At 59.4% G+C, this 10,474-nt stretch overlaps 2 protein-coding genes across 2 annotated transcripts; both read right to left on the bottom strand.

The window, feature by feature from the left end:
* Positions 1-480: 480 nt before the first annotated feature.
* Positions 481-1,722, bottom strand: HRG_07610 (vegetative cell wall protein gp1; the record flags this gene model as incomplete). Its single annotated transcript, XM_044866081.1, has 2 exons — positions 481-1,120; positions 1,166-1,722. The coding sequence occupies 2 exons, from the start codon at positions 1,720-1,722 to the stop codon at positions 481-483; spliced, it is 1,197 nt and encodes a 398-aa protein (XP_044719045.1).
* Positions 1,723-8,494: 6,772 nt separating this feature from the next.
* HRG_07609 (cytokine inducing-glycoprotein) lies at positions 8,495-9,595 on the bottom strand (the record flags this gene model as incomplete). Its single annotated transcript, XM_044866080.1, has 3 exons — positions 8,495-9,054; positions 9,152-9,223; positions 9,355-9,595. 3 exons carry the CDS (start codon positions 9,593-9,595, stop codon positions 8,495-8,497), a joined length of 873 nt encoding a protein of 290 aa, XP_044719044.1.
* Positions 9,596-10,474: the final 879 nt, after the last annotated feature.

The following is a 10,474-nucleotide window of genomic DNA, read 5'->3' as shown; positions in this document are numbered from 1 at the left end:
AGAAATCTTCGTAACTTATACAGCAGAGCTGCTTCGCTCTCTCTCTCTCAAAAAAAAAAGCACCCCCACGCAGCATCCTCGTTCGCTAGCGACGCTTGCCATCAAAGCGTTGGGTATCTATAAATGGTCCAATGTCCTCCTCGTCCAGTGTCTTGCACGCGTGCATGTTGGTAGTACAGGTCGCCTTGAGGTCGTCTTGTAGATAGTAGTTAAGGAAAACTCTAGACATTGCTCCAGTGTCAAGTTGAAGAATCCGGCCATTGGAACGAAGGCAAGGAAATCCACGCGAGTCAGGTCCACGGCTCCACGTGGCATGTTGTACAGCCCCGGGTGGTCTGTCCATCCGATGGCATGGGCCTCTCTCAGGGATCCAGGCCGGGCAGGAAGGAGAAAAAAGACAAGGAAATTCCTTCCCATGGATGAATCCGTCGTTTGCAAGGCCGGCTCCGAGACAAGGTTCCCCGGGTTGGTAGACCACACCTAGGCTGTGGGCTTGCTGAGGATATCGGAGCAGTTGGCATCAAACCGGAGGTTGAAGAGCCGGACGCTCTGCATGAACTTCTCCGTCTTGGCCAGCTCCCGGTCCCGGCCAAAGAGGGTCTCGACAAACTCAACGCCCGAGTTCTTGCCCAGGCTCGACTGCTTCTTCCGGGCGGCCTTGAGCATGGGTGCCTCGCAGGCCTTGAGCAACGTCCTCAGCTTGTCCATGAGCCGCTCGCCGGCGTCAATGAACTCGTCCACAATTTCTCGGTTCTCCGCGCTGCGCACCTGGCCCACCTTGTCCTCGGCTTCCTTGGTGTGGACAGAGAGCTGGATGAGGAGAAGCCAGAGCTCACCAGCCATATCGGCAATGGGCGTGGTGGCGCCCTCGTGGTAGACGGTCCAGTCATAGATCCACTTGCCGAGGCTGTTTGCGTCAAAGACGCTCCCCAGCAGTAGGATGGGCTCCTCGGACGGGTCCCAGTTCTTGAGCGAGTATCCCGTGGGAATCTTGTGCCGGCGGGCGTCGGCATCCGTGGCCTTGGCGGGCGACGGCGGCTTGGGCCGGTTGGCGTTGGTGGGTTTGGTGGTTGCCGAACGCTGGGGCACCGAAGCCGAGGCGCGGCGGGCGTGGGAATGGCTGGTGGGAGGCCGGCCTTGGGGTTGGGGCCGCGGAGACTCGTACTGAGCGGTGCGGGCGTAGGCCGGATCCGCGTAGTGGGCGGCGCTCTGCAGGTAGTCGCCGTGATTAGCGTGCCATACCCCATCGTCAACTGGACCATGAGCGTAGCGACGACCCTTGGACCGCGACTGGCCAGGCAGGAAGAAGATGTTGTGCCGGTCCACCTCGATGATCTCGTCCTCGTCTGATTGTCCATACGGGGTGGAAGCCCGGACATGGGCGTACGAGTGCCGGCGATCGCGCGCGGGATAAGGCGGGAAGGGACCCGAAGGCCGGCGCGACGACGAGAAATCTTTGGCACTCACATCTACCGTGCAGTAGTCCCCATAGCTATTGTAGCGCGGGGACTCCATGTGGGCCCGCGGAGTGAAGGAGCCATGTTGCTGGGCATAACTGCTCGACCGGGAGTGGTGGGCGGCACGGGTGGCCGGGCGCCGGGGGGTTGCCGAGTCGAACCAGGTGGTCCGCGGCGATGGCGTGGGCGTGGCCGACGACATTCGGGAGTATTCCCACTCGTGGATCGGCGTGGATCCGGGGGTTCGCGGCGAAGAATAGTTCATGATCCTAGGCTCTGGCCGTCGACAAGCAACTTGGCCGTTGCTTCAAACTACGCCCCGACCGCTGATGGTGTGGCGGGGCGAGAAGAAGTCGCCGCTGCGAAGACTGCAGCGTGGGCGTGCGTGGATGAAGCGGTGGAAAAGTCTGCGGATGTTTTTGGTTTCGCGCGCCGGGGAAGAGACGCGAGGGTCAAGCGGAATGGTGCGAGGCCCGTCACCTCGGTATGTGGTCGGAAGAGTAGGGGTTAGAAAAGGCTTCTGCTGCTGCAAACATGACCGATGCGGAAGACGGGAAATTTCCTCGGTAAAGGAGGAAATTTATAGCCAAGTCGCGGGCGAACCTGGCAAGCTGGGAGTCGATTCAGAGTCGCCGGACACAGCGATGATGAGACGTGTGTGAAGGAGCGGCAAAGTCGAGGCGTCGTCGGTGGCGAGAGGCCTGAAGCTGCTGTAGTGAATGTGAAATTTGCTGAGTGGATGATTGGCAGAAGCCAAGGCCTTGAAAGGAAGAAGAGAGAGGGAGGAGGAGGTTGGGCGCGGCGGGCGTGCGTCGCGGTATATATATGCAGGTTGGGGGAAGGCTTTGCGCTGCGCTACCGACAGACAGCTCCAGGTTGTGCTGTTTTTTTCCTCGCTCGCGGCCAAACAGGACCTTAAACAGGGGGCGGGGGGACAGGCATGCGACAGGGGCTGCGCAGCGCCGTGGGCGTGGGCTCAGGGGAGGGGGGCGCCTAATATAGGTAGGCACCTAGGTAGGCCGGTAGGCGTAGGGTGCTCTGTAGGGAGGGGTGGGGGCACCCGACGGCACGGCGGGCTGCCAGCAGCAGCAGCAACCCAGCGAGGCAAGGTACAGTCGGTGGGGAGGGGCGTGTGGCCACCGTAGGTACCTGTGCGCCGAGGATGAACAAGCAGCTACCGACACGGGTAGAAGCTTCGCGCCACAGCCACACAGTGCTGGAAGCCGCGAGCGCTTACTGTTGTGCTGATGGTGCCCTATTGGCGCACGCCTCGGCGTCTCTGGCCCCAAATGTGTGTCGTCGGTTCCGGAGAGAGACAGAGATGGAGAGAGTCTTTTCCCGTTGTCGGACAAGCTGCCAGGGTCCGCCGGTGGATGGCACGTTGAGCAAGAGTGCGAGCCCTGTACAACGGGCGGTACAGTGACATGCTCGTACTCGTACTGTGCCGTGCTTGGTGACACCTGGAGATTTGTTCAATGTTGCACCGTCATCTCGTAATTGCGTCGGGATATCTCCTCTTAGGCTGCCCGCCTGTCGTCGCTCCTCGTAGAAGGAGCAAGAACATGGCTCGAGCTGTTGGTCGCCACTCGGCCCTTGTCTCGACGACGAGCAGCCCCCCGGGAATCGCAATCTCGACAGCCAAGGCGCTGCCCCCGTCGTCGTTTGTCGGGCCAAAGCAAAACACGGTTGCATGCCCTGGAGGCCCCCCGGCCGCCATTGTTTGCCCACGAATTTCTTCGGCACTCGTCACCAAGCGAAATGACGGGGCCCCGGAGCACTCGATGATGCCCACTTGCAATGCCTGATGCGCAGCGCAAGGACAGAAGAGACCTTTTGCCGAGCTGACGGACGGCTCGACGTCGACGGCTTCCGACTCACCCACCGGCTGGACCAGTGTACAGACCCCCAGCCCCTCGTCGGTCGACCGTGGAGGAGGGGAAATTGGCAGACAGGGGAATATCGACAGGCTCCCGACGAGTGGGCTGGCTCAAGGTGGCGTCCCCGGTCGGCCAGGTTTTTCATTCGACTTGAGGCCACGAGAATGGTCCCGCCGTCCGGACCAATCGAGGGCTTTGGTCGTCTTGTGCCTATCAGAAGCCCTGCGCAAATCGCCGTGACGGAGAGGTGGATGTGCAAGTGCAGAAAAGCCATGACTCGGTATTCGTGCTCGACGCGCCTGTTGACGATGCACCGCCTGGCCCTCGATTACGTACCTACCAAATATGCTTGCTCGCCAACCCGGTCCTCTGGATGATCGTTCAAGGGGCGCCACGGCCAACAACAGGCAAAACAATAGAACAGCAAGGCCTGGCCTACCAGCACGGAGCGCAGGGGCGAGTGACCTCGCGCACGCTCAACTGGCCCGTCGTCACATGCGCTCCGAGGCCGGCGTGACTGGGGCAAGCCAACGTATGCCGCCACGCTGAGGCTGATTGGGCTCGAGGCTCGGCGCCGTGACGTCCTCGAAAGCCCCTCGTGCGAGGCCTCTTGTCACCCAAGAGACTTGCTCAGCCGTTGCTTCTCTGCTCTCTCTCTCACACATGCCGTAAGCCTTGCACGATCCACCTACTGTACATTGCAGTCTCTCCGTATCGTCCGTCGTCCCCTCCCCCGCCCGGCCAGGGGAAACAGGCGCCGCGTCTTGTCAGAAGATGGCAGCGGCAGCCAAGGCGACGAGGGGGAGGGGAGGGGGAGGGGAGCCTCGCAGATGATTGATTACATGCTCGGGGTACTGTACAGACAGCTACATGACGGCGCAGATGAGGCTGGCTGGCGAATGGGGTCGTTTCCAGTCATCTAGGGCTCGCCGTCCCGTCAGCGATACACGACAGGGCCTCCTAAGCCGCGTCTTGTACCAGGTTCCGTAACAAGTCCGCAATAATTACACCCATCTACACTCTCATCCCCCAAAGTCTGACTGTATCGAGTACCGCCGCGCGACGGGCAAGCCAAGGCATGTAGGTACTACAAGGCCAAAGACGGTTGGCCGGTCGGTGAATATCGCCGACACGGACCCGGCGTCGCCGGCCTCGTGCCAACAAAACAGCACAACACATGGCTTGTTGTTGTTCACGTTACCTCGGCCCGTTGGGCTGGCCACGGAGATGGGCTCCTGAGATGCTGCTGCCTTGCCGTCGCCGTCTTCTCTGTTCCAGATGCCGTGTCGCCTCTTCCTCCATCTGCCGGCTTTGCACGATGCCGCCTTGTGCCATGATGCCGCCTGCACCCTGCCTTTTCCAAACGGCCGTTGTTTACCGCCGCCAAGGACGGGCGGGGGTGTGAGGTGCGGAAAAGGAGACGAGGAGAAGGGTGCTCGTACACTCAAAGAGCGCGGCATGGAATGTCTCACGTCTCGGCCATTCGTACAGCCTTGACGGCCAGGCTTTGGTGTGCTTGCGTTGTACATACATGCGTCTTTCCTCTCCCCTCCCCCTCCCCCTCCCCCTCCTTTTTTTCCTTCGCCCTCCTCTTCCTCTCCTTTCCAACGCCTTCTCTTGGGCCTCTTCGGGCTGGTTCTACAAAGCTTGCGTAGCCCGAGCGTTCGTTATATGCCTTGTCCTCATCTCGTGAGTCGGGCTGGCCGGCATCGGGCCATGGCCATGGCGACGACAGGCCGCGAGACGGCTGCCTAACGCCGCCAAAGTTGGCGACAACATGAGCTGACTTAATTTTCTCGTCCTCTTTGTGCGCTGTGCCCTAAGTCGAGGCGAAATTTTCGTCTTCTGGCCACGCCCCCCCTGGCTTTTTGTGCGTGTGTGAGACGTCTAACTGGCGAGATTGCGAGGCTAGGCATACGACAAGACATGTCAACAGGTTTTTGGTGTCCGCCCGTATTGGACGATGCCACATCCATGCTCCTAAAGACACTGTCTCGGGGCCGGCGGCGGGCAAGCAGGGGCTGGCCAGGCGGCCGCGCGCCTTGGTAGCAGATTGAAGCCTTGACGAGGCTCGCTCGGGTTCCAGCGTGTCGGTCCCAACCTCCAGCACCTTGTGGTTGGCATGTTCGAGTCGCCACGGCGGCCGTGTTTCTTTTTCTTCGTTAATTCTTGAGATTGGCGCCGGGCCCGTTCTGGGCCGGGAATCCGGGGCCTGCGAGCCGGAGAGCTATGTAAGTGTCCAGAGGGGTGGTCCTTTCATGTGCCCAATATCAGTACTTGTGGCTTGGGCGACGCTGAGATGTTTATGGCGTGATGTGACGATGGCTGCCTGCCTATGTGCCTCCAGAACATGGCACCTCTGACCGGCCTTTGGGTTTCTATCCGTGCTGGGTTTGCCTATATCGATGTGTATCTTGGTTCGTGAAGTGAGCCGGAGGAAAGGGAGGAAGCATAGCGTCCTGGATGACGGGACAGTATCCATATATTCGCAAGTGTATGAAGTACGGTTCTTTTGCTTGCTAGACACCCTGACCCCTACGGCGCTGCTGTCAAGGATCAGTCCTGAGGAGCTATGCTCGATTCTGATAGAGAGGTCTACGGTGATGTGGCACACACGGAGCGGGAGCACCCTCCTCACGGCTCCCGTCTCCCGTCCGCGCCGCTGCAGGCACCGCCAAGCGCACGCACTGTACGGGGTCAAAGTTGGCCTCCACTGTCTGTCCCGAAAATACAGGAGGTCGGGTCCCTGAGGCAGCCGAGGAGGAAGAGACGAGCTTTGATGCGCCGGGGGAGCGCCGCACACCCCCTCTTACTTACACCGGCGGCCCCCTTTTCGCTCGCAGCCTTCTTTTGCCCAGGGGCCGCCGGCAGGCGGGCATGGTCCAGTATATCGGTACGCGGGCGTGTCTGCAAGGCATGGGAGCTGCTGTTGGTTCATATCGCAGGTTCCGGCGATTCGGTTTCTTCATCCCCCTTCGCCTCACCAACAGCAAGCAAGCAGCCTTGTGTCGGGGAAGCGGTGTCAAGCGATGGGAAGCAAACAAGCACACCCTCCTTCTCTTTCGCTCCAGACGGCCCGCGTGTGGTGGTCCCGCACCTATACACACGCCCCTTTTTTCCCTCTCCCCTGGCTGGCATCCATGGTTTCCAGAAGAGCGACACCACTGCCATATCATCCTGTAGCTTATATGCCACCCGAGGCGCTAGTTGCGGCGGTCGGTGTGGTGCTCCTGGTTCCCCCTTGGACTGAATCGGGGCCCCTTCCTTCACGTTGCTTCTGCGGCCTTGGCTTGCAAAGCCGGTTCGCAAGGGGCGGGAAAAAAGAGCTGGAGAGGAAAATTTTTCTCCCTCGTTTCTTCTTCTTGCTTTCCCTTGCTGCCCACCAATTTCAGGAAGCAAACGAGGCCTCGGTTTCATTATCCAGGGCGGGCAGTGACTCAGGCCCGAGCCTCGTCATTCAGGTCTTCCCTCGCGACCCAACCGATGATGCTACTGTATTGATGTCCAAGGCCGCCTCCGCTGTCGAATGGGGCCCCTGTCACCGTGATTGGCACAGCCCGCAGACACGTCGCTCCGTGGAAGCCGGACGATTGATGCCCGGCCGCCAATCCCTGTTCGCTTCTTAACCGCTTCTGGGAAAAAGCAGTCGTCGAAAACACCAAGGCACTGCTTGCTCCTCCCCAAAAATAGGCATCGCATCCTGCTCATCCCCAGGCTTTGCTCCCCTTGACCGACTCTTTCTTTGTCTGTTGCCCAGCAGCACCTCCAAGCTCAGCCGCGCCACCTCATGCCGCCGGCAGTCGACGGCACAGCGCGCCATCGACTGCCGACGCAAACACGACTCCTCCTTTTCCCCCTCGGTTGGGCTCCGCGCCGTCCAAGCACTCTTGTGGCGGTTCTTTGCACGACAAGGCGCCGCCCATGTGGTGACGTCCACGTTCATGTTGGCGCAAACGTTGCCCGTTACGCCGCGCGCAGAGGCTTGCAGGCGCTGTCGTCAGAGCAAACGTCGTTTCTTCGGCCCGGCTTCTGATGATGCAGATTCGACGCCTGCCAGCGGCCGTCGTCCCATCGATGCGTCACACCGCATGCTTGCGCGGAAAACGGCGGGGGGGCGTGTGCGGCGGCATCCGGAGCCAGACAGATAAGTAGTAATAAGTAGGCAGGAAGTAGGGCAGCGCTGATATCTAGGGTCCGGACGCTGTTGAGCTGCTCGACGTGAGGAATAGCTGGCTTACACCCGCCCAGGCGGCCAATGGCACTGCATCAGCTCGCAGCCCTTGACCCTCAGCCTGCAAGGTAAACGGACCCTAGTGTCAATCATGCTTCCAGATGGATGCGAGGGTACCCAACCTACCCTGACACCTGCATCGCGCGATGAGCACGCTGCAGTAGTTGGTTCCGGGATTTGTTTGGCGAACATGAGGGCTCTTGCTCGCGGGCCTTCACACCCCCTCGCGTTCCAGCTCCTGCAAAGCAGAGGCTCGATCGATGCCCTACCCGCTGCAAGCTTCACGCGCGCCGGAGACGGCACCTTTTCCCTCTCATCTGCCGGAATCGTGTCGACGAGTGTTTTCATTTACATGCAATCATGGACACGTGAGTTCAGGCCGGCCTACAGGTGACGACGGCGCAGACGGATACATCACATGTATCACGGCGATATACCGTCTCACGGAGCCTACTGCAGGTGTAACTTACATGTCGATATATCCGTGCCGTCCATTGGGCACCTATCAGAGCCGGCTTGCTTGCGATCCCCTTTGCCTCGAGTCTTGCATCTATCGCTGGCGTCGGTTCTTTGGCTGCCGTCCACGGACTCGACGATTGTCACATGCGTCCTGTTCTTTTTCGATGGGTTTTTGCGTCGTCGCACCATGCCTCTGGCATCGGGCAGCTTGGCCGTCGGCGGCGCGACTTCAACAATCAATGCCGCGAGAGCAAGCCAGGCTTGGCTTGTCCCTGTGACTGCGGTAACGTGTCAGATCTGCGGGTGCAGCATCACATGGCGGTTCACGCATAGTTTCACGTACATGTGAGGAAGCAACCGAAGGGTCATTAATGAGCCAGGCTATCTACTATATATGCCGCATCAAAGAAAAGGCCCTGTAAAGCATGCTATGTCATCAATCCTCATAAGCTACATGTCGTGTCAGCTCGTTATACACTGCTCTGGGACGAGACCTTGTCCAACGGGTATTGGCCCCGGCGGGCGTTTTCTTCCATGCGGGCAAGACGCAGGCTGCGCTTCTTCTGCTGCCGGCGGCGGTACAGGATGAGGCTGGCTGCGAGCATGGACGCGCCCACAAGTGAGCCGACGATGACGCCAGCCATAGCACCAGCTCCCATCTTTGAGCCGCCTGAGCTGGAGGAGCTGCCTGAGCTGGGCGAGCTGTCCGATCCGCTCGCGCCACCCGAGGACGGCTTGTTGGCGCCATTGGCCGCAGCTTTGTCGTCGTCGCCGGGCTCGGTGGCGTTGAAGCAGGGAATCTTGGAATTGAAATCGGTGGCCACAACGTAGGTGACGTCGGCGCAGGCATAAAATGTTTGGTTGTGAGGGGCGTCCCAGTCAGCCTTGTAGATAATCTGCAGTGTGGCATTGGAGCCGGCAACGACGCGCGAGGGCGCGTCGGGAATCTGGACGCAGGTGTGGCCGGGGTTGAGATCGCTGATGTCGGTAGTCTCGACGAGGGTGCTGAAGTCAGTGTTGGTCTTTGGATCTGCTCAAACCATGGTAGTTTTAGTTGACGGACGTCTGCAGCGCATGGGGCAAAGTGGAGTTGAGACATTCAAATCTAAAGACGCCGGCTCACATACCGTTCGAGTAGGAGATGCTGATTTTGCTGTTGTAGTAGTCGTCCTGCGCAACGAGAGCAACCGCGCCGCCGGCTACATCAGACATGTGTTAGCCGCCAGGATTCATCTCCTGGGCGTGGTGCCGAGGGGCAGGAATCGACTGTTCGAATGCCACTTCGAGAGCAGAGGAGACCCTCCGTTTCTCGAATTAGAAGAAGACCTACTCAGGGGGAATTTGGTCCGGTTGCCTGCTGCAGCGCGGGAGCCACAAGGGGCCTGGTTGTCCATGTCGCCAGACCAGACTCTATCAGGTGGCCACATAAAGGCCGCAGGGCCCATATGATCATCCGTTGCGCTGGATGTTGACGGGTTTTCGGGCGATTTGTTGGTTTTGGGCTGATGCTGGGCAGCGGCGGCGGCGGCCATACCCAGGCCAATGACCCATATGTTCCTGACGGAGTGCATGTTCGCTGATTGTACGGGATATTCAGATGGAAACGGCGTTAAAGACAGACAGTGCAAGAGCCAGAAGGAGGTGAGCATCAGGAAGAGGGTTCGAGGACAGGGCAGAAAGGAGAGCAATTTACCCAAGCAGTTGAGGGCGGTTTCGGCGCCGAGCAAACCCCGGCATGCCAGGCTTGGAAATCGATCGTACAATCGATTTGATCGAATCGATTAATCGAATCGATTTCGATTTCGATCGATCGATTAGAAGTCCTGCTCGATCGATATCGTATCGATCCAACCTCCAATCGATCGATTTGATCGTCGTTCGCCATGTCCATACAAGGTGTCCAGGGTAGGCTGCGTAGGTTGGATGCGTGACGATGCTGCCGCCCGACGCGTCTGCCAAACACCCTGGCAAACGACCGGGGGTCCCAGGCAGCCAGTCATATCTATCTTGTTGCCGCGCGTCGCGTGTCGACAAAAGTAAATTGATCTCTCCGTCTCTTGCGTTTGCAAGTCCTCCCCGTTCAACGGAATCAGTACGCGTCGCAACCAGGAATTATTTCGGGCCTCAGCCTGTCCGAGTAGACTTCATACAGATTCGACCTTATCAGCCTCGCACCCTTCGATTTGACCTCGCCCACATTGTTTACGGACGTTTCCCACCATGGACGCGCTTGATGAGGACATAGAGATCGCCTCCTCCACGCCGCCGCCTTCCGAGCCGACAACCAGTTCAGCATCAACTAAATATGCACCCATGGGGTTTCCAGATTATGAAGCTTGGACGACTGATAAATTTGGGCGGTTCCCGGCTTCACGATTTGCCACGACCCTTCTCGAGAACGGACGTGGTGGTGGCAATTCGGATTCAGAATGAAGGACAACAGGTCACGG

The sequence above is a fragment of the Hirsutella rhossiliensis genome (genome assembly GCF_020360975.1).
Source record: "Hirsutella rhossiliensis strain HR02 chromosome Unknown scaffold00008, whole genome shotgun sequence".
Taxonomy (NCBI): Eukaryota; Fungi; Ascomycota; class Sordariomycetes; order Hypocreales; family Ophiocordycipitaceae; genus Hirsutella; species Hirsutella rhossiliensis.
Note: the sequence above shows the minus strand (reverse complement) of the source record. Positions and strands in the feature narration are given on the sequence as shown.